The sequence below is a fragment of the Haliotis rufescens genome, unplaced genomic scaffold, assembly GCF_023055435.1.
Source record: "Haliotis rufescens isolate VD_foot unplaced genomic scaffold, xgHalRufe1.0.p SCAF_8, whole genome shotgun sequence".
Classification (NCBI taxonomy): Eukaryota; Metazoa; Mollusca; class Gastropoda; order Lepetellida; family Haliotidae; genus Haliotis; species Haliotis rufescens.
In genome coordinates, this window is record NW_025964372.1 from 44,721,845 (window position 1) to 44,746,292 (window position 24,448).

At 41.7% G+C, this 24,448-nt stretch overlaps 3 protein-coding genes across 3 annotated transcripts; all 3 read right to left on the reverse strand.

Moving 5' to 3' along the window:
- Positions 1-7,299: 7,299 nt before the first annotated feature.
- LOC124143540 (tripartite motif-containing protein 10-like) lies at positions 7,300-9,094 on the reverse strand. The gene has a single exon (XM_046512539.2). The coding sequence runs from the start codon at positions 9,059-9,061 to the stop codon at positions 8,111-8,113; it is 951 nt and encodes a 316-aa protein (XP_046368495.2). The 5' UTR covers positions 9,062-9,094; the 3' UTR covers positions 7,300-8,110.
- A 2,712-nt stretch (positions 9,095-11,806) lies between these two features.
- LOC124143538 (E3 ubiquitin-protein ligase TRIM13-like) lies at positions 11,807-15,373 on the reverse strand. The gene has a single exon (XM_046512537.2). The coding sequence runs from the start codon at positions 13,258-13,260 to the stop codon at positions 12,223-12,225; it is 1,038 nt and encodes a 345-aa protein (XP_046368493.2). The 5' UTR covers positions 13,261-15,373; the 3' UTR covers positions 11,807-12,222.
- A 5,761-nt stretch (positions 15,374-21,134) lies between these two features.
- Positions 21,135-23,822, reverse strand: LOC124143539 (tripartite motif-containing protein 3-like). Its single transcript, XM_048388979.1, has one exon. The coding sequence runs from the start codon at positions 23,392-23,394 to the stop codon at positions 22,405-22,407; it is 990 nt and encodes a 329-aa protein (XP_048244936.1). The 5' UTR covers positions 23,395-23,822; the 3' UTR covers positions 21,135-22,404.
- Between the last annotated feature and the right edge of the window lie 626 nt (positions 23,823-24,448).

A 24,448-nucleotide genomic window follows, 5' to 3' on the forward strand; every position in this document is an offset into this window, starting at 1 on the left:
GCCTCGGTGTGTCTGTGTGTCCTTAGTCTACCTGTAACAGTTGAAGAATGAAATATGTCAATAGCCGTGCAAATCGATCACCTGCTTTCCGCGGGATGAAAGCTGTCACGCCAGTCCTTGTCGATTGCAACATATATTGATGAAGCGTGGCCCTTCCCACCTTGTTATAACGCGATGCCACCCTTATATATCACCTGTTTCTCGAAGCACTGTTCCAGGAAATGAGACACATGCTGCAAATGCGTGCGAAAGGTCACATTGACATGTAATATGTATGTTTCAATACACGTTTATGGGGAAATGACAGCGTGACATACCTCGTTATACCGCGTCGGCGCTTTCAAAAGAAATGGGCCTCGTTTTAAAGGGGCGTTCACACTGAGGTACTGACCCATGACACTGATTATCTGCAGAATGATTGTGGAACGATTTGCAAGTGAACTGTAAATGTCACAGGTGAAATTGACACCGGTGTTGTTCGTTTCATCATGGCGACGTCACTGGCCGTGCAGTCTGCTCACGCTTTGCTATTAAACGTGGCATGTTTTGAAGGTAATTTAGCTGTTCAAATACCCCACCTGCAAGTGTCATATTTGATGAAAGATTATTACGCAATTAGTCTGATAAAGTGAGCAAACATATTCAGAAAATCGTAGTCTGGCTATACAGTGTTTGTTTACGATAACTGGGGAGGTGCTGAATCATGCAATCGTGTACATTTCTGAAGATCGTATTCAGATAACACGGTATTCTGTTTTTCAGGTATTTAGATATAACTATTTACAATATCAACGCTGAATCTGCGTCAATTAACAATTTATGTTAGTATTTTTCCGTACGATTTTTCAATTATTATTACAATTATAACGTCGAATACGAGATAAGGCTACGAAAACAGTATCCGCAAAACTCGAGTTTGTCGTATAAAAAAATTCACCAAGAAATATCCCAGCTGTATGACGGTGGCCCGTAAATAATCAAGTCTGAACCAGACAAACCAGTGATTGATATTATGAGCAACGTACCACGCCTTCGTAGTACGATGACACGCTTCTAACCAAGTCACTGTTTGTTTGTTTGTTTGTTTGTTTGTTGTTTAACGCTGCACTAGGCAATATTTCATCTGTATGACGGTGGTCTGTACCAGACAATTCAGTGATTGACATCATGAGCTTCGGTTCACGCAATTGGGATACGATGACATGCATCAACCAAGTCAGCGAGCCTGACCACCCGATCCCGTTATTCGCCTCTTACGACAACCATAGTCGCCTTTTACAGCACGACTATGCTTGTAAGAGGCGACTAACGGGATCGGGGGGTCAGGCTCGCTGACTTGGTTGATGCATGTCAACGATCCCCACTGCGTGAATCGATTAACAACAAACAAACCAAACCTTTTACAGCAAGCATGGGTTGCTGAAAACCTATTCTTTCCTGGATCTTCACTAGTCACCAAGTCACCGATCCGCCCACTATCATATGATACTGGGGATCATTTTTAACTGGAATCCGAACGAGCCTATAAAACACAAGCGACGTCACAAGACCTCAGACACCACTGACATCAACATGTCATCGTGTTTTACATGGGCTATAGCAGTGAGGTAGCTCAGTGGATAAAGTACTGGCTCGTCACACCGAAGACCGGGTTCGATTCTCCACATGGTTACATAGATCGGAGGTTCCATCATCGGCCGCGTCACACACACACAATAACACGTTTAAAATAGAATCTTGAATTTTAAATATAGCATCTTGAAATGTCAATATGATATATTGGAATTTCGAAGATTTTCTTGAATTTTCAAGAAAAGAAAATAAGACAACCGCTCTATTATGATCCCCCGCCACGTTAAAATATTGTTTGTTTATATCGTAGTCAATAACATGGAAGTTAATATAACTATAAAACAATCATCTTTCATAAGCATGCACACTTTCAATAAATCCAAGGGAACCTGTCACCACAGATGACCGAATGCACACAATCTAAAACCACGAATCAAGGGACGCAAATAATAATTTATGGCGCCAATTTACAAATTCAGTCTCGTTAAGTATCTCTTAGATAAGCTTGTCACGTTTCAATCACGTGACTTTAGTATTCTCCGAGAAAACTTGCAGACACTATGTACTAAGGAAACTAACATAGATCAAGGGCCGTAACTGTGTAAAACAATAATTTACGGCTCAATTCAGTTTTCGAACTCAGTCTTTACGGTCTTCACGAGTATAATATAGTACGTTCCTCTTTACGGGGGGCACGGGGGTCCCAGTCGTCTAAGGCGCCGCGATTCGCTGTGCAGAGTTGCGTCCCTTGGGCACGCCAGAAACCTATGAATGTGGGTTCGAATCTCGGTTCGCCCCGATTATGTTTCTAGGTTTGTCTGCACCATACCCGTGCTCGTGGGTTTCACCGAAGTGGTAAACGTCCGAGACCTGCATCACTTCGGGCTTTCCTCCCACATTAAGCTGACACGCCGTGATATAACTGGAATACTGTTAAAAGCGGCGTTAAACCAAACTCACTCACTCACTCACTCCTCCTTACGTCCATCAATCCTTACAATATTTCTTTTCAGTGAATGTTTTAACGTACTTGAAAATCCTTCCTGTATTTCTTTTTTGGTTTCTCGTGTTTCAGGAAGAGGTTAAGTACATACATACAACATATACCATTAAACCACTGCACCTGCACGTGTATCGAGACGCACAAAAAAAATGGTAACATCAAAATCAGATCTTCGCATGATGAAAATGTCTCATGTCCTCCCTGAAAGAAATCAAGAAATACATATCTTTCGACCCCGGATTTTCCAAGCTGATGACCGAATTTAACGAATACGTGTACAGAAATCGTACACTTCCGTTTCTTAGCTTGTGTCAGCCTCCCTTCGACACAGACATTCTGAAACAACTCGTGGCAAGTTATGTAAGGGAGGTAACTCGATACGCATTCGCATCCCCCAAGTATTCAAGCCACACAACTACTATAAAACACTATGTGCCATTTTGATAGCTTCAGGTCTTTTTAAAAAAAGGATAATTTCATACTCTTTATAAAAAAATCGGTTACCGACATATCAAATTCACAAAAGACAGTTTAAACCACTGCTATTAGTGGGTGTTTATTTAACCTTATATTTCAGCTGTTTCAAGATTTAGATATAGACGAATATAAACCAACGTAGAATATAAACTGAGAATATGTCCATTTTGTCTAAGAAAGGTAGAGAGCGTGTTGAAAATGGAATTCATGTCTTACTAGTTTGTGGACTGAGAAATACTTTCATATCCAAATATATGGTATGGTAATATGGTAATTTATTCGAACCAATGGTCAGCCTGTCTGTCTAAAGCTGAGATCGGTGCAGATTGGAATCATTTTTCAACACTGCATCACAGAAAATCTGAAAATGCTTCAAAGTGTTCGTCGGTAACCAAGACGTGTTCAACAGGCAATGTGTCAAGTGATGTAAGGGAGGTAACTCGGTCAAAGTGTTCGTCAGTCAATGCACTGCATCCCTCTACAACTAAAAATGCACATAATTTGATATTGAGGCAGTTTTGACTGTCTGCAATGCAGTGCAGCACCACAAACGCTTAAAAGTAATCTTCAGTCTCTGTACGCTCCGTTCATCTACAGAATAAGTCATTCATAAACTCTGAAAAGTGCAGACAGTTGATATCTTTTCGATAAGATTAAGACACTTCCTGGTCGGCTCAAACAGAGGTCAACACAATCAGATATGTCCACGTGGTTTGCCATCAACGTATCGGGTAAGTCACAGTCAATGGGAACAAGGCTCGGGACAACTGTCTGGCCCAGATAAATAATTCCTCAAATTTTAAACAAAAAGTTGTTTGACTCCTCCTTTTAAGGAAAACAAGTGTATGTCTTGAAGCAGTATCTGAAAAAAGATATGCTCCCTCACCATCAACCCTTAGTAATAAAACCGCTTCAACTGCTAAGTCAAAAGACTAACGCGTAGCCTCCGCAAAATATATAATTTGGATAGAAACAAGCAACTATATTTCAATTGAAAAGGAGCCCCAGTGAGATTGGAGATTCGGAAAAAACTAGACTTGCTTCATATGGCGTTATCGCATTACAGTAAGCGTGGAAGGGGACATAGTATGTTTCAGTGACTATGAGACAGTCTACTGAGTCAAATACTATGACAGGGATAATTCTGAGATTGGAGATTCGGAAAAACTAGACTTGCTGCATATGGAGTTATCGCATTACAATAAGCGTGGAAGGGAAAATAATATATTTCAGGGACTAGGAGACAGTCTACTGAGTCAAATACTATGACAGGGATAGGTCTGGGAAGGGCCCTTGGACTTTTGGCCCATAAATATAAAAAAAAACGCCCATATTTTCAAATGCAGTGGAGATTAATAACATATAGGCATCGCATATAAATTGTTTAAAATTTCCCTCAACAGCCACATCAGACAATTCCCAGACTGATCCCCGATATGATGTTTATCTCTTTGACAGAAGCCGATTACATTGAGTATTCAGAGTCGGGGTCTGTTTTAGAGGTCGCAACGATGGAGATAACACCGTGTAGGCCTTGACTGGAGGGGCTGGGATCGTGGGACATTGCCAAGTCTTAAAAGAAGAAAAGGATTATTGAATCCCAACAAGGATTCTCACAAAAAGGGACTGTCAGTCATGGCAGTAAATATATGTCACGCTGACCCCGAAATACACTTTCCCGTGATAGTTGATATGTCCAAAACGACAATAAGTTCACAGATAAAACTAACACATGATAAAGTAACCTAAACAAGCATTTGTCACAGAGTGACGAAATATCCCCCGCCATATACACCATAGTACCAAATATGAAGACAATCCAGCGATTAGTTCTTGAGATATTGTGGCAAAACCGTTTTCCAACTCCAAAAACAGATTTGCCTGCTGTGACCTTGAAAATGGGGTCAAGGTCACCAAATCTGACAGGTGTATGCGGTGTCTGTATATACACTATAGTTCCAAATATGAAGACAATCCAGCGATTAGTTCTTGAGATATCGCGGCAACACCGTTTTCTAACTCCAAAAGCAGATTTGCCTGCTGTGACCTTGAAAATGGGGTCAAGGTCACCAAAACCAACTGGTGTCTGCGGTGTCTGTATATACACCATAGTTCCAAATATGAAGACAATCGAGAGGTTTAGTTCTTGAGATATCGCGGCAACACCGTTTTCCAACTCTAAAAGCAGATTTGCCTGCTGTGACCTTGAAAATGGGATCAAGGTCACCAAAACCGACTGGTGTCTGCAGAGTCTGTATATACACTATAGTTCCAAATATGAAGACAATCCAGTGTTTAGTTCTTGAGATATTGCGGCAACACCATTTTCCAACTCTAAAAGGAGATTTGCCTGCTGTGACCTTGAAAATGGGGTCAAGGTCACCAAAACCGACTGGTGTCTGCGGTGTCTGTATATACACCATAGTTCCAAATATGAAGACAATCCAGTGTTTAGTTCTTGAGATATCGCGGCAACACCGTTTTCCAACTCTAAAAGCAGATTTGTCTGCTGTGACCTTGAAAATGGGATCAAGGTCACCAAAACCGACTGGTGTCTGCAGAGTCTGTATATACACCATAGTTCCAAATATGAAGACAATCCAGTGTTTAGTTCTTGAGATATCGCGGCAACACTGTTTTCCAACTCCAAAAGCAGATATGCCTGCTGTGACCTTTAAAATGGGGTCAAGGTCACCAAAACTGACTGGTGTCTGCGGAGTCTGTATATACACCATAGTTCCAAATATGAAGACAATCCAGTGTTTAGTTCTTGAGATATCGCGGCAACACTGTTTTCCAACTCTAAAAGCAGATTTGTCTGCTGTGACCTTGAAAATGGGATCAAGGTCACCAAAACCGACTGGTGTCTGCGGAGTCTGTATATACACCATAGTTCCAAATATGAAGACAATCCAGTGTTTAGTTCTTGAGATATCGCGGCAACAAACAGGTGGGACGTACGGACGGACGTACGGACGGTCGTGAATACTATATCCCCCGCTTCGCGCTTTCGCGCGGCGGGGAATAAAAATCGACCAATCTGGAGCCTGAGCGAGCAAGTGCATATCGATGTCCTATTATAACCAGGGAGTCTATATACCTTTTGGAAAGTCTCCCTGTTATAACCGAGTTAGCGAGTGAGTTGGACTAGACGCCGCTTTCAGCAGTGTCAGTTATATAACGGCGAATCCATTCAATGTGGGAGGAAAGCCCGAAGTAATGTAGGCCTTGAACATTTATCGACTTGCTGAGTTAAGGAGTTGTGTTTACACCGCATTTATTCCGATTCTGTCCCAACGTGTCAGCTTTATGTGGGAGGAAAGCCCGAAGTGATGCAGCCCTTGAACATTTATCGCCTTGGTGAGTTAAGGGGTTGTGTTTACACCGCATATATTCCGATTCTGTCCCAACGTGTCAGCTTTATGTGGGAGGAAACCCCGAAGTGATGCAGGTTTGAGACGTTTACCACTTTGGTGAAACCCACGAATACAGGTATGGCGCAGGAAAATAACCAGGCTAAATATCGGATTCGAACCCCGACCATAGGATCCTGTCATGCTGATGGGACGCAACCCATGCCCCGCTGATACACCTGCGGTCCACTGATCCTCTTTGCGACCACCTCCCGAGAGAAGCAAAATGAATTTTACTTCCACGCAACCACAAAGCCACTTTATCAAGATCCATGCGTCACTATAATCAACCCACAAATCACCGACAGCTATCCCTTGAGTCCACCATGTACACGCCTGAATCACAGTGTTGGCTTTCAAACATCTTACAGTATTTGTCATATCACGGCCTGTCATCTTAATGTGGGAGGAATGATTTTTTTGGCTTTTTTGTTTGTTGTTTAACGCCACACTCAGCACTATTCCAGCTACATGACGACGGTCTGTTCTGTAAGTAATCGAATCTGGACCAGACAATCCACTGATTGACATCATGAGCATCGATCCACACAATTAGGATACGATGACATACATGAACCAAGTCAGCGAGCCTGACCACCCGATCCCGTTACCGAAGTCTTAGATCTTAGATGTCTACAACTATAGTGAAACACACAACCGTGTGTATTGGGCTGACAAAACTGGAAATAAATCAGGGTGAACTGAGAGTCGAAACCTCAAATATAGGTTTCTGGCACACCATACGGAAGCAACTAAGCACAACAAATTGCAGTGCCTTGGCGACGGGGAAAACTTGCCCTTGTCCAGTATAAATACAAATCACAAAGAAAGATATCACCATTAATTCACAGACATGTATTCCGTCATATTTATTCCATTTCTTGTGAGTGTACTCCAAGAAAGGGAGTATTCACTCTTGTCATCTATACATTAAAACATCTATAGAAAGGTAAACGTAGTTATGAATGCCATACAGTAATACATTTTTCTGAAAACATCTTTTGTTTAATGTGTAGCCAATCAAATGGTCCTTTACCACAACACTGCATGAAGGGGTAACTATATAATTGATGATAATGGGGTGATATTATTAGATACTTAACAAATTTTGAGGCTACAAAATAATAACAAGCAATTTATGAAACCAGACGAATAAAATCGTACAGAAGTACAGACAAAATAGCAAAACATCGCCTATACAGATACATAGATCGGAAACAATTAATTTACCTTGAAGACAAATATTTCTTAATGAACAAAGATGATCGCGAATGTCTGAATACGCTATTGATAAGAAGCAATGTACACAAACTGGTCAATCAATATGTACAATTAGTCTATACGCAGTGTCATATACATTATACAGTCACGTGTTGGAAGTGCAGCGAATATACAGCAAAGTGTACTGACGTTAATCCTTGATTCAACAATCACTTCCAAAATTATCATTCCAGGTACAAAGGTGGACCCTTGTAGCATGTCAGTTAGTTCATTTCACATTCGTGTCGATAAGGAATATTGACAAGATTAAAATTCACGTTTCACAGAACGTTTCATCAATTCGTGTGGTAGAACCTCTGCACGGATAGTCCCTCAAGCACTATGGAACTCGCAGGTGGGAAGAACACACGTAATAACTGTCCCGTCAAACAGTATGCACATCGCAATCCGTTGATACGGCACTTTCCAGCACTTCTATCGTATCTTGGATCTTGGCTTTCTTCATGACAGTATCGAACTTTGCAGTCGGGCCACTCTCATAGAACTGACGCTTCATGACACCAAGAGGGGTGACGACGGGTGGAAAAGGTAAATGCTTAGTGCAGTTATCTTTTAATATCTCCACGTCTGAACTCTCCTTCACAGTTCTTTCAGCTTTTTTCTGAAGCTCGGTTAAAGATTGCAGTATATTTCTGTGTTTTGCGGTAGCGACTTCGTTGAATCTGCTCTCGTACTCCTTGTTGAGATTATTAAAACATGTCGTCTCTTGCTTTTGGACAAGATCGTGAATTTTCTTGAATTCCTTTTTGGCCTTAGCCTTAGAGGTTTCAAATTCTATCATAAGCTTAAGACTCTGGTGTTGAGAGAAGTTGTAGTTTTGGTTAGCGATCGTCTTAGCTGTGCGAATCTTGGCGAGTTGTTGATCAATACGACCCCTCTCTTTCTCCGCCTCTGCTCTAAGGGGGACAACTCCATCACACTTGCGGTGATCAACACCCGCACAAACATGACAGATAGTTTTCCGACAATCACGACAATACAACACAATCGGGTTACCGGGGTGCCGCGTGCAGATGTCGCCGTTTTTCTTCTCTTTCTTTATACTGTCGACCAAAGATCCTAGAAGAAAGTCCGTTTTGAAACTGTTTGCCCATTCTGTTCGGGCGAGGGTAATTCCCCCGACCGTCGTCGGCTTGCTGACCTGCCTGCACGTGGGGCAACTGACACCGTCGCTTAAACCTTTAGTGATGATGTAATTATGCAAGCAGTCCCGACAGTACCGATGCAGGCACGTTAGAAGCTTTGGTGTGCGGAAGTAATCATGACATATCGAACAAGTTATGTCGTCTTCGAGTTTTGCTAGAAGGTCCGCCATGTTTGTTTCCAACTGCGGAAATCCAAGTTATAGTCTATTCTTTACTATGAACCTATCTATAGTCTGTTCCGAATTATAAGGGAATACTCTCTTCCTAGTCTGTCTCACAGACCCTGATACAAATATATATCAAATACAGCCCATGCATGTCTATAATATTTGGCAAGTCTAGATTACTGCAGTATCAGGCAAATGAAGAGAGTCACTGGGCTCCCTTTAATTATATTTTTATTAAAATAACTGAACAACTGGGGTTTTCTGTACGATGTGTTCATTTCAGAGACTAGATGTTAGTCTTACTCTCTTCCGTATGTTATCCAGTCAAGATAATCATGACATCATGATGGAGGTCCAACATTTATACTCCAGTCACGAATCCCAGTCCTGCCTTCTTAACCTACCATCACAGAATCATAGAATAAACGCCGTGTCAACCGACGTTATGAACAGTGAGTGAGTTGGGTTTAACGCTGATTTTAACAGTATTCCCGTTATATCACGGCGTGTCAGCTTAGTGTGGGAGGAAAGCCCGAAGTGACGCAGGTCTCAGACGTTTGCAATTTCAATGAAACCCACGAGCACGGGCATGGTGCTGACAAACCTAGAAACATAATTGTGGCGAACCGAGATTCGAACCCAAAATCATAGGTTTCTGGCGTGCGCAAGGGACGCAACTCTGCACAGCGAATCCCGGAGCCTAAGACGACTGGGCCACCCGTGCCCCCCGTTATGAAAAGACACCGAGGAGAAGTTTTTGAAACGATAACGAAAAAAGCGTGACACAAAACAAGACCTGCCTCGGATAAATGTAATAAATTCAAACGCAATGTATACCAATATTCGAGGATTTATGGCGAGTCCCGTATGCTACCATGAAAACACAAACAAAACAGAGCAGGAAAACGCTTTTGCGAGGCATTAACAATGTGAAAAAGATCTCTGTGGGCACAAAGGGAGTTCAACTCAAACAATACAGCATAAAACAATACAGTGAGTGAGTATGTCTGATTAATACGCCGCTTTTAGCAATATTCCAGCAATATCACGGCAGGGGACACCAGAAATGGGCTCCACACATTGTACCCATGTCGGGAATCCAACCCGGGTCTTTGGCGTGACGAGCGAACGCTTTAACCACTAGGCTACCCGACCGCCCCTAAAACAATACAATAACTGCAATAGTTTGGCACAGAAGCTCATTATGGCAACAATACATAATATCTTTACATTGTCAGAAGTGATTTCCAGCCTCTAAGGTTTAAAAAGATAGTATCAACAATACAGAAATAGCAAGCAAGGACTCATTCACTTACTGTATTGTTTTCTGCTCTAATTGTATTAAAGACGTTGTTCATCCGTACATCTTATACTTACTTAATACTCCCAACTTCTAAGTGCTTAACACACAAATAACACAGTATTGCAGATAATGGTAGTATCGCAATGTCACGTGTATCGCTGCAGACATTACGATAGTCATGTCCACCATTGCAGCAAAATGTGTACGTGAACTTTCTTGCAAGAAGTGGGAGTAGAAAAACACTCGGACTTACTGTTGTTCGCGAAATGTCTCATAAATGTACCCCCCACCCCCACCCCCACCCCCACCCCTATACTCCCATTCACACAACCCATCCCTATATCACACACCCGACCCCCATCCAATAATAAATGACAATGACAATGACAAATTGTTTATTTTAGTCTCATCGGATATACAGGTTATAGGCACATACATTATTATAAAAGAACACTATAAAGTATATCTGCCACCCACGGGTTATAAGAGACCATACATAATACATAGTAAATCAAATTGAGTTCAAACGTAGAAAAAACGCAATATAAATATATATGGTGTTATTGGTAGTGAGATTTTCTTCGGACAGCCATTTTGTAGCACATACTACCTAGTGTTGAAATAATATTATAATCATTTAAAATATATACAAGCTCAATATTATTATTTAAGTTGCCATTTGTGGGGTTAAATACTTGTGGAAGGTGGGTAACACGGATATCATCATAAAGTGAGCACTGGAGGAGAAAGTGAGTTTCATTTCTACACATCCAGGGAAATATTTACAAAAAACGTTGGTTAACTGGCACAGGAGGATTAGAATAACGTCCCAATTCAATCTCGAGCTTCATTGAACCGCATCTTAAAGATGATAAAACCGACCTTTTATAACGAGGAAGGAGGACATAAGGCTCTGTATAAATAGCTATTTTAAATGTTCTGTAGGTTCTCATTTTCGGTTTAGTTTCCAAGGATTGAAGCCAGGTGTCATTATCATTGGACTTGAATGAAAGTTCTATCCTAGATAAAACCCATCTTGCACTCTTTTCATAACATCTTAAAATATCTAAAAGTCCATATTTATCAAAAATTCGTTGAACTCTTTTATCCTATGAATTACCACACTGATAGGACCATTTGTGTATCTTATATGTAAGACTCCGTACGGGAAGACGTTCAAGCCTGCAAATTACCAGTCCCTTAAATGTAAAGGAAACAACACAATTTGAGAAGAACTGACATTGCATGCATTTCCCATTCAATTACACAAAAGTCCCACAGTGCAAACTTGTCAAAGATACACCCGTGAAGATACGGGGTAGAATAGGTCTTCAGCAACCCATGCCTGCCGTAAAAGGAAACTATGCTTGTCGTAAGAGGCGACTAACCGGATCGGGTGGTCAGGCTCGCTGACTTTGTTGATGCATGTCATCGACCCCAAGTGCGTGGATCGATGTTCATGATGTCAATCACAGGATTGTCTGGTCCAGACTCGATTATTTCCTGATCGCCGTCAAATAGCTGGAATATTGCTGAGTGCGGTATTAAACAACAAACGAAAGAATAATAACTCATCATAGATATGCAAGTGACAGCACTGGACACATATTTACAGTAAGACTATGTATAAAGAGCATCCTTTGTATGTAATAAAAGACATGTTTATAAAGAAAACCTTTAACTTTGGAAAACCTGGGAAGCAAATCTAAGAATATATATTTTCAAAACGTTGTTGTATAAAAATATCTTTGTAAGAAACTACGTCTCTATAAGACTATCGAAACTAAACACATACGAACCAATAATGGGAAAATGTAAGCTTGTTTACGCTGAGGGATATGGCTACAACATAAACACCGGATCAAAATTTGGATTTATTTTGCAAAAAATATTCTTTTATATGTTTTCGGCAGCAGAAGTCAGTGGGGGAGGGTGTGGATGATGGGGAGGGATATGGTCCTTTTCTGGAGATGGATGGGGTAGCTTTAGGTCGAATGGGTTCCGTTTGTGTGAGAAGGAGTTTTTTAATGTCCGATAATTTGGTATTCTTTTTCATCAAGAAGGCTACTTTCATGTCGAACCTTTTGTTGATCGTTTGGTCGAACGTGAACGTATTTAGACAATTACGACCTGTACAGTTTTCGTTCAAAAGTTGTATATCTGTTTTGTTGAGAGAATTCTCGATATCCTTTACAGCGTCAGTCACTGTTTTATACTCGACACTAAGAAGCTTTTGCTCCGACTCGTATCCTTTCCGAGCGATTGCGAACTCGCTGTCAATTTCATTTTTATACGTATCTTGGAGTTCGTTCAATTTTTGACGAACTTCTTGAAAACGCTCTATTGTTGACTCCACAGCTTTGTCGCGACTCTTTTCCAGCGACTCGATGCCGGACTTCAACTCTTGTCCCGCCACATCTAGAGATACCCTTGTGGTTTTCAGTTTTCCCAAGAGACCCGTCACACGTTTCCTCTCTTCAGCGGCTTCTGACTGAAGGGAGACAACTCCTTCACACCCGCGGTGATCGATCCCTGCACAAACGTGACATATCTTCACCTTGCATCCCCTGCAGTACAACACGACTGGGTTACCTGTGTGAGACTCACAAAGAACAGTATCCTCACTCTTCTTCTTCAGAGCTTGGACGAGATTCCTCACCCCAACATCAGTAGCGAAACTATCAACATTGATGGGGCCAGCGTGACTTGGTCGACTTTCCCAGCGACATACGGGGCAGGACACCGAACTAGATCCAGAGACCGTCCGAATTTGGATGTGTCTATTCAAGCATTCCCGACAAAATCTGTGAAGGCAGTGAAGTGCCTTTGGGTCAGTCAACAAGTCCATACAGATTGGGCACGTTAAGTCCTCGACGAGTGGGTCTTCATGATCCGCCATCTTGCATATATATCTACATCATAGTGCCCCACCATCCAACGTGTCAGGTGTATTTCTACTTTTGTTTTCTATTCATAGAAATGACGGCGAGCAGTCGACTGCAAGAGGGGTTAAACAAAATTGATAAAAGGGCATCTCTACTGAAACAGAATACAAATAGGTACTATTTTACCTAAGTCCATTGTCTTGATGGTCAAGAATCTATTGTCTTGGTGTGCTAGACTCTATTGTTTTGATGGACAACAGTCTATTGTCGTGATGTGAAAGCGTCTATTGTGTAAGTGCCAAGTATCTATTTTCTTGATGCGCAAGAGTCTATTGTCTTGATGTGCAAATCTTTATTTTCTTGATGTGGAATTATTGGAATTGATGTACAAGTGTCTGTTGATGTGCCCGAGCCTATTCTGGAGGGCGGGGCACCCGACCTGCAAAGACACTGAACGTTGTAGCATCAGGTCCTTGTATACTGCGATGGCTAACCCTAGACCAGGGTCCACTCGCACAGGATAACAAGGGTCCTTTCTAGCCACAGTTTGGAATATCAAATTGTAAAGTTGCCTACAATTCTGAAATGTTTGGGACTTATAAGACTTGGTCAAAGACTTCCTCTCTTTCATAGATTAGCAAACGCTTTTTTTTATGAAAACCCACAAAACCAGCTTATATGTTTTCAGAGCTGTCACAAGTGCCAATAATTTAATACATCTGATACCTTTTAGGATGATTTTCGTCAACCTTGATCCTGAGATCATTAAAATGCCTTGTCCTTTGTGTAAACACGTGTTTTCAGTGTAACGTTACGTTACCTGTACATGTGTCGCGGACAGATTCATAGCATAGCAACACACGGGTAGATTATGCACATTTCTGTGAAAATAGGTAGACTCGCCCATAGGCTGGAATATTATCAAGTATTCTTGCCACAACGAAATAACACACATAATCAGTCGATGTGATTTGTAATTATTTCAAACTTGTTCGACTTACACAAGTTTCTCAGGCAAAAAGTATTAGTTTAAATCATAATTTCTAGTTTATATAAATAATAAGAACAAGTTGCCCCTTTGAGAGAATGGCGTCCGCTTATCTAGACTAGCCTATTATAAGGATAGCATTTACTATACATCCATGGACTTATCATTCAGTACAGCCTTGGAGCCAGGCTACAAATCTGTCTTCCCTTACCTTAACTTATTATGAACTGTGGTTTCTGAATGTGTTTTTTTTTCATAATTCAACGATTACTATTATATATACACTGTCGCCCCTACACAAAAATGGTTACTGCCCAAAGGGATTCCGAGAATTACTTCCTTATTTGGACCACATGAGCTATTTTCAACACGGTCAATATCGCCGTCACGATAAGGGAGACTTTCATACCATTTACAGCCTTTGAAACGTACAGCTGTGTATTGCATTGTCGACAAGCAACCATACGTGTCATTCTTTGATGAATCTATCGTAGCCATTAGCATGCACACGTCTTGTTCTTGAGAGTTACAAAAGTGGCATTTTGTAACAATGTAAATAAACACAACCACCAGAACAATAAACTCAATTAACTGAATAAATTATTATTTGTAATTAAAATAAAACACATATAGGCCACTGTGTTTCAGAAAGGATCTTGACAAAGAAAAATTGCTTTTCAGAGACGTTCAGAGCATAATCAAGTCGCAATGGTCAAATCAAGTTTGTTTGTTTGTTGTTTAACGCCGCTCTCAACAATATTTCAGGGTGGAGTCTACTATCGCCTACAGTGCACTTTGCCTACAGTCACGCCTACATACATTGTAGCATGGTGTGGTAGTTTGCCTACAATAATAATAATAATACATCCCTAACTGACAAATGGATTAGTCCACTCACTATCTCGTTACAGGTTAAAAATTTCAAACAAAAATACTGTAACAACACTTCAAGATAAAACTTGTTACTCTCTGATCTTGTTATGTTGTTACAATGTATTTACCTGAGTATCTCTCATGAGAAGAGAGGAGCCAGCATATAATTAACAACAAAGTATAATATCAGTAACTGCAGTAGATCAACTGCCCCCCTGCCCCCGGCTTGCTGCGGCACTGGATTGACATCATGAGCATCGATCCACGCAATTGGGATACGGTGACATACATGAGTGAGTGAGTTGGGTTTAACGCCGCTTTTAACAGTATTCCCGTTATATCACGGCGTGTCAGCCTAATGTGGGAGGAAAGCCCGAAGTGACGCAGGTCTCAGACGTTTACCCCTTCGGTGAAACCCACGAGCACGGGTATGTTGCTAACAAACCTAGAAACATAATCGGGGTGAACCGGGATTCGAACCCACAATCATAGGTCTCTGGCGTGTCAAGGGGACGCAACTCTGCACAGCGAATCGCGGCGCCTCAGACGACTGGGCCACCCGTGCCCCCTTGACATACATGAACCAAGTCAGCGACCCTGACCACCCCATCCCTTTAGTCGCCTCTTACGACAAGCATGGGTTGCTGAAGAACTATTCTACCCCGGATCTTCACGGGTAGTATAATTAAGGTCAATATTTGACATAACACATATGAATAGAACATACCCCAATACTACACACATGTCAAATTGCATTTTATTCTGAAACATTGTTTTCAGTACAAGTGTGTCAATGGCTGCAACATAAACATTTGAATTTGAATACAAAGCGACAAAACCTTTTTTGTAATAAGAGATTAGAAAAAAATGGGTTTAACGTCGCGTTCAAGATTATTGCACTTACATAGCCACGTGATGCACGTGTGTGTACGCGTGTGTGCGCGTGGCTGCTTGTACTAGTCCAGACTAATGCCGATTTTATGGTGCTAGCCCACTGAGATACCATGCCGCAGTTTAACATGAATACCCCACTCAGACACAGTATACGGACTCCGAGCCGACCAGTCCTTGTTTTAGACCCTTAATACCGAGTGCCAGGCAGGGTGAAAACAAGTGCCATCTTTTAACGTCTTTTGTTAACCATAGTAAGAGATCTGTCCATGTACGATTCCGACTATCATAAGCATGAGTTATTACCAAAGCCTCTTTGATGTCAACAGATTCACGGCCATCCTTGGTAAGGACAAGCACGTGCAGGTTTTCAGCTTTATCATGATCAGTTCTGTGGTTTCTGACGGAACGACGTTTACAAACGACACCGACGACGGCCGAGCACCCAACAATGGAATGAGTTCACATGACTTTTATATTGATTTGTCTGGTCTGGGCTGACTAGCGATTCATTATACCACCATGATGAATCAGGAATCTGACGCTTCTGGTAATTTTTTCCATTCTTATTATTTAAATTTTATAATAATAATATGCCATTTGTATTGCGCATGTTGAGACGTCACTGAGGCCCATGCACGCTCTTATTACCCCGGTCACTGGATCAGTGTGCACTCAAAAATCATTCTCAACTCCCTGGGGAGTATACAACCCAAGCCGACTGCTAGGCCCATTCACTGCTGGGTGAACAGTGGCACTTGCCCAAAGAGATGCCACATGTGTACGTTAAGACGTTAATAAACTATTGTCTGTGTAACTCTCAGGAGCCAAGCTACCGAACCGCGGTCACCCATCCAAGATCTCTCCGCAACCAAAGTTGCCTATTTTCACCTGATTGTTTACCTGTGCACTGTGCACAGGACCACGTGCCACACATGAAAATAATTATGAATTAAAATAAATAAGCAAGTATTGGACAATTTGACAGTCAGCTCGCAGTGACACGAAATATATATTTAGTCAATCGATTACCGGTTTAGACACATATGCTACACTATCGGGCAAAAGAAAGTATACACCCATATTTGATGGTGGCTAAAATAAAAACAAACAAGAACAGTTTCGATGACTGTTTTCAGCCCGGTGACTTTTCGATAACCTTTGTAATATTATCATCAATTCAAACTTTCAAGGCAGTTTGGATCAAAGACAGACTTTTACCGCTAAATGTGAGCATATACTGTTCACGAGAATCAATTCAAATAATTTTGCTTTGAAAAAATTGAAAACGTACCGACAACACTAAGACTTACATGATGCAGGTCTTAGACGTTTACCACTTCGGTGGAAAAGAGACTCATGAATCATAATATCGTCAAAAAGGCAAAGAACGCATCGTTTTGTGAATAAGACCTAGAATGTGTGTTTTTTTAGACTAAGACCAAATTGTTTCCATTGAAACGCAACAAAAAATAATTCAGAAAAAATCAACATAGCAAAAGACACCAGTTAGGTTCATGAGCAATGCACATGCCAAGTTTCGTTAAAGTACGTTGGCCCAGAAACAAATCCTACTCTGATTTGAGACTGAGTCCAAATTGTTTCCATGGAAACATAAAAAATAAAATTTTGAACAATATACCAGTTAAGCTGGTTAGCAATACATTTGCCTTTGAAATACCACAGCTGTACGCTAATTTACACTCCGTTACATACCAATCACAGCAGACAATATCCTTTTTAAGGCATGCTTGTGTTTGGTCGAGTTTATAACTCATTTGTTTAGCTAGAAAGTTAATAGTAAAACACCTTTGCCGATGACGCATTGCCCTTACATGTTTTTCAGAGTGACTGAACGTATTGCACATAAACCCAGGTAACTCACGAGTGAGTGAGTTGGGTTTAACGCCACTTTTAACAGTATTCCAGTTATATCACGGCGTGTCAGCTTAATGTGGGAGGAAAGCCTGAAGTGATGCAGGTCTCAGACGTTTACCACTTCGGTGAAACCCACGAACACGGGAATGGTGCTGACGAACCTAGAAACATAATCGGGGCGAACCGGGATTCGAACCCACAATCATAGGTTTCTGGCGTGCCCAAGGGACGCAACTCTGCACAGCGAACCGCGGCGCCTTAGACGACTGGGCCACCCGTGCCCCAAGGGAACTCACGAAAAGTACCATGCTCTATCATCTTGATTACTCTTGTCATGTGTGTTCCTATTACATTTTATTTTTTATTTATTTCTTTTTATTTATTTTTTGATTTTTTTTTGGGGGGGGGGGGGGGGGGCAAATTACTATGTCCTGGGAGTGAGTACGGTTTTACGCCGCTTTAAGCAATATTCCAGCAATAACACGGCGGGGGGGCACCACAAATGGGCTTCACACATTGTACCCATGTCGGGAATCGAACCCGGGTCTTCGGCGTGACGAGCGAACGCTTGAACCACAAGGCTACCCGACCGCCCTGTCATTTCAGGGATAGATCCCCCGCAGTCTGATATCAAAAGTGCTTCATCTGTTTTGGTGTTGAGGGAATGTTCGACACACCTCTCAAAGGCTGTCAAAGTATCAAGTCTGTTAGGGATTACCACCTGATGTGGCTGGAGCTTGTCCCTCGCTATTTCCAACTCCCTCTCAAGTTCTCTCTTGAACGTTTCTTCACCATCTCTCAGGATATGAACGCGTTGGTACTGATGCACTGTCGACTGCTTAGCTTTGTCGCAACATTTAACCAAATTCTCCATTTTAACCTTCACGTCACTGTCCATCTTTTCCGTATATAGCTTCCAGTCTGTGATTCGTTTGAAGTGATCTGTCACACGCCTTCTCTCTTCAGCGGCTTCTGATTGAAGGGAGACAACTCCTTCACACCTGTGGTGATGGTTCCCGCAACACACATGACACATCTTCACCTTAATCCTCTACAATACAGAACGGCTCGTTCATCTGCGTGGTTCTCACAGTGAATAGTATCCCCATTCTTTCTTCCAGAGTTTGAATGATATGTTTCATCACAAAGTCAGAAGGAAAATCAACATGAAGGACAAACTTGTTAGCTCTTTGACTTTCGTGACGACACACCGGACACATAACTATGCCCCACTTTGTCTGCCTTTGCATGTAATCGTGCAATCCAGCATCTTCGGGTCGGTAAATATGTCAACCCGTGAAGATTCCGGGGTAGAATAGGTCTTCAGCAACCCATGCCTGCCGTAAAAGGTGACTAATGCAACCCATGCCTGCCGTAAAAGGCGACTAACGGGATCGGGTGGTCAGGCTCGCTTACTTGGTTGATGCATGTCATCGATCCCAATTGCGTGGATCAATGCTCATGATATCAATCACTGGATTGTCTGGTCCAGACTCGATTATTTACAGACCGCCATCATATAGCTGGAATATTGCTGAGTGCGGCGTTAAACAACAAACCAACCAACCAACGGTAAATATGTCGCTACAGATCGAACAGGTTAGGTCCTCGTCGAGCGGGTCTTCCTGGCCGGCCATCTTTGTTTGTAGAACGAAAGTGCAGACAGGCGTTTCCGGGAATCAGGGTAAAAATAGATACCCAGCAAGTAAATTGCTTGTCATAAGACGCGAATAGATGAAAACCTAATAGCCAACTGCACTGGGCAAGGCACATACATAGCACATAAGCTGTGAACTATTTGTTATGTCATACGCCTTGTGTGTTCACTGAACAAACTCGCTGCTGGATTCATATCATAGCAAGACATTGATATGACAGAATGTTTATCTCCGTTCTACCATGACGAGTTAAAATGGGACAAAATGACACAGCAGGACCTTTGGCTGTAAATAACCGAGGTGTTTATGCACATGTCTCGGAAATAGGTAGACTCACATGTTTGGGTGGAGGGTTATACAGTCTGTCATACACTCCTAAAACAAATATATCCAATTAGGCAAACTTAATAGTAGGAAAATGAAGACTCTCTGGGCTCTTTTATATTACATTTTATTAAGAAAATATAACAACTGTTTTTTTCAGTAAAAATCGTTTCAGAGACTAGATGTAAGTCTAAGTTATCACGTAATCTTGCCAAAAGGATAAAACAGAGCTAAACAGTCAATATGATTCGAATTTATTTAAAATCTCTCTGCTCTTACCTTAACCAATGATGCATTGACGTTTCTATAAGGTTTTGTTATAAAAATATTTCACCGAATACAATAATTTAATGAACTGTCCCCCCTTCACAAATGAGTACGGCTCTCAGGTATTCCGAGCATAACGTCGTTCTTATTAAACACAATGAGCTATTTCCATCACCGACGCTTGGGATACTTTCATGGCCTTTACAGCGTTCTGGAACAGAAGTTTGTTGTCGACACACAATCATGCGTATCCTTATCAGGTGAATTTTCTTATATCCATTATCAATCACACATATCTGATTCTTGACAATAATACAAGAGACAATTTGCCATATTTGTCAAAGGCCCGCGTTTGATTCCCCACATGAGTACAATGTGTCAAAAGCGTCGTTATATTGTTGGAATATTGTCGAAAACGTCGTAAAATCATTCACTCACCTAGAACAAACATGTGGTTTGAGTGAGTAAGTATTGTTTTACGCCGCTTTTAGCAATATTCCAGCAATATCACGGCGGTGGACACCAGAAATGGGTTTCACACATTATACCCATGTCGGGAATCGATCCCACGTCTTCGCTTTAACCTATAGGCTCCCCGACCGCACCCGTAGTTTGAAATACACTGATTTGACGATGATATTATCTGAACATTAAGATAGTGTTTCCTTCTGTACCAACTTTAAGTAAATCACATAACATTTCTGGTGTGCAAGTCAAACCAACCAATGTTCGCAATAGATACGATTAAAACAACACACAGACCCGTGAAGATCCGGGATGGATTGGTCTTCAGCAACTCATGCTTGCCGTAAAAGGCGACTAACGGGATCGGGTGGTCAGGCTCGCTGACTTGGTTGATGCATGTCATCGTGTCCCAATTGCGTGGATCGATGCTCATGATGCCAATCATTGGATTGTCTGGTCCAGACACGGTTATTTACAGACCGCCGTCATATAGCTGGAATATTGCTGAGTGCGGCGTTTAACAACAAACAAACAACACATACACTAGAAAAACACACAGTCTTTAATTTTATATACACCCATAGATTACATTTCAACCAGAATCTAAGATTGGATTGCTGATCTGGAAAACTAACCGAGGACTGTCAAGACAAGATGAACTAACATTTAGTCCCCGCAGTATAGTTATGTATAAGATTAAATAATAAATATGAATGAATAATTCTAATAAGAACACTTAAATTAAGGAGCTGAAACGAACGTGAGAACAGGCTGCTAGAGCTTGGATAGGGGTAGAATTGGAACGGGGGATGATTGTTTAATAATACATAATGCTCTTGGGTTGGTGAGAGAGCTTACCTACAAGAGTGCAGACAGTGTGACATACATCGTCACATGCATATAACATAAACCACGAATCATGTTTCTCTGAACACACGTACACGTTGGTTCATAGTTGCCATTCAAATATTTCCCCATGTGAGAAAAAGCATCAATGAAGCAGTGTTTCCGAACCAGGCTCACCATGCGTGTAAATAGAAGATTCTGGTTTATTATCACATCACCATGGCGACGGAAATGTCTTGGCATCTTGAGGATGCTTACTATCCGTTTAGAGTCCATAAATGTCTTGGAATTATTGAGGCAAGAGTGGTATAGTCAGCCTTAGACACTATGTTTTAAGACTAGTCCAGAAGACAAGTGTAAACCATATTTCACTGGTTCTCCAAGTTTTCAACTGTTTACTATGTGTATATTTTCTGTCAGTTTTATTTAATTTTAATTTGTAGCAAAATTAAAAGATTGTTTGTTTGTTGTTTTACGCCGCACTCAGCAATATTCCAGCTATGTGAGGGCGGTCTGTAAATAATCGAGTCTGGACCAGACAATCCAGTGATTGACATGGGGATACGATGGCATGCACCAACCAAGTCAGCGAGAATGAGAATGACAGTCGCCGCTTACATCCAGCGATAAAGCTTACGATACACGGAAAAACATTAATACAAAATAGATAGTACATTTGCATATATAATATGTACAACTTCGTGATCTTAATGTTTGTTGGTTGTTGTTTAACAACGCACTCAGCAATATTCCAGCTGTATGACGGCGGTCTGCAAATAATCAAGTCCGGGACAGTCAATCCAGTGATTGACATCATGCGCATAGATCCACACAATTGGGATACGATGACATGCATCAACCAAATCAGCGAGTCTGACTACCCGATCCCGTTAGTCGCCTGTTACGACAAGCAGAGTCGCCTTTTACGGCATACATGAGTTTCTGAAGACCTATTCTTACCCAGATCTTCACGGGTCCATGATCTTATGGATAAATGAAATCACATCCTTATTTCTGGTTTGCGTCTGGACCAGTTCCCTGGGCAGAATATTCTCCAGGTGTTTCCCTACTTCATCCAGTTTCGCCATCTTGACCACACAGTGTATCTGACTCGTATAGGTCCCGGGAATAATAGCCGTGTCGGATAATTCTTCGAGATACATGTATGTACGCTTTCGTGCTTGTCGTTGTGATGTTTCCATGAAATCCACATCTGACCTCATATTGATCAGTCTCGTTAATTCCATTTCAGCTGAAGAGGATCCGTTGATGTGCCTTCTTTCAACCGTTTCTTTTCTATCTAGTGGTTTGCGCCTGTTGGCGAACTCAGTTGCAAGTCGGCAATATATTTTCTTTTCCTCCTGATCCACGCGACTTCTCACTTTATCAAATTCCTTTTTAACGCTATTTTCTGTGTCCTCTTGCATTTGCCTTAATGCACTTTGTTCGTTTTCTATAAGATCAACTCGTTCCTCGGCTTTCCTTATTCCTTCATTCAATCTTTCAACTCGTTTGTCATACCTACGTCGTCTGCCATCGGCTGCCTCTTCAAGGGAGACAACTCTTTCACACCTCCGGTGCTCGACTGCCGCACAGACAAAACAGATGCACAGTTCACAGGCACGGCAGTACGCGAGCACCTGTTGTTGGGGGTGTTTCGGACAGGTGTCTACACCTTCGCGTAACTCCTCACAGATTGAGGCAATTACAAAATCTGTTGGAAAATTGTCTGCCCATTTCTCCGTCGTCATAGAGAGCGTCCAGTTCTGGGGCTTGCTCGGGTGTCGACACTCTGGACACGTCAAACCGAACATCGTCACATCCTTTGACTTGATGTAGTCGGCGAGACAGGCTTTGCAAAACCTATGAAGACATGGCAATATTTTTGGTGTATCAAAATATTCGTGACAGATTGAGCAAGTAACTTGCTCTCTCAGCTTTGAAACCACGTCCGCCATTTTCAGTTTAGTATGTCCTATCTATTAATAGTGCTTACGTCTATCGATAAATCATTGTGATTAGGCCCAATCCAATGAAATGTGTGTTTCCGGTTTCCGGACCAATCATTATCTGGAGCCGATGACCAAAATCGTTTTCCTCGAGATGCACCATAGCTTTTTTCACCATCCAGGTATTGTCCTTAATTAATACCACAAGCTCAAATAAGTTGCGCGTCACTACAGGTAAACTATTTATAATCTTCATTTGAATACAGCTTTTACTGCCATACTGAGGGGTGGTCGGGTAGCCTTGTGGTTAAAGCGTTCGCTCGTTCCCGACATGGGTACAATGTGTGAAGCCCATTTCTGGTGTTGTGCACATATACAATAACAAGGATTATCAGCATGACTAAACCGGTATTGCACGAACTGTCAATCATCGGACATTCCACGACAAAGCAACTGGGCAACAGTTGCCTCCCTTTGCACAGGTACAAGCAAGCTCCTCACAGCGATAGTACTTTCCCGGAGCTCTCTATACTATCGCTGCCACCAGTCAAAACTCCCCACTGTGAATAGGTGGCCACAACCATGCTTGGAGTTAAACTCGCAACCGAATGACCGTTATGTTTACAAACAAGTGACGACTGTCGTGACGCCGAATACACTTATCGCTGCTAAATTACTTTCTTCGTTTGTCAATTTGAATTTCTGTTTCATTAAAACTATCGTGTTATTGATATAGTAAGAATGTAAGGGAGAAGTTGGTTGATTTTCCGTTTGTCTGCAATCTCGAACCAATCTGATTATCAAAACAACAAAGTAAATTCATCTGGAAAACATGGTCAGTCGTAAACCTTTTCAAATTGAAATATGATGGCATTCCCAAAGACATAAACAAAAGTATAAACGTTACTACATATGGGGTTGGAGGGCAAATTTCAAGATACTTGAAATGGCCGCGCCCACACTGGTGGCAGCGATGTTACCGAGAGTGTAACGAAGGTGTCACGCGCTGGGAAGGAGCTTGAGGTACAAGGCACAGACAGTTGTCCCCATTTACAAAGGTACA

Coding starts and splice junctions, on each gene's coding strand:
- LOC124143540 (XM_046512539.2), bottom strand. CDS start 9,061: ATGGCGGACCTTCTAGCAAAACTCGAAGACGACATAACTTGTTCGATA.
- LOC124143539 (XM_048388979.1), bottom strand. CDS start 23,394: ATGGCGGACGTGGTTTCAAAGCTGAGAGAGCAAGTTACTTGCTCAATC.
- LOC124143538 (XM_046512537.2), bottom strand. CDS start 13,260: ATGGCGGATCATGAAGACCCACTCGTCGAGGACTTAACGTGCCCAATC.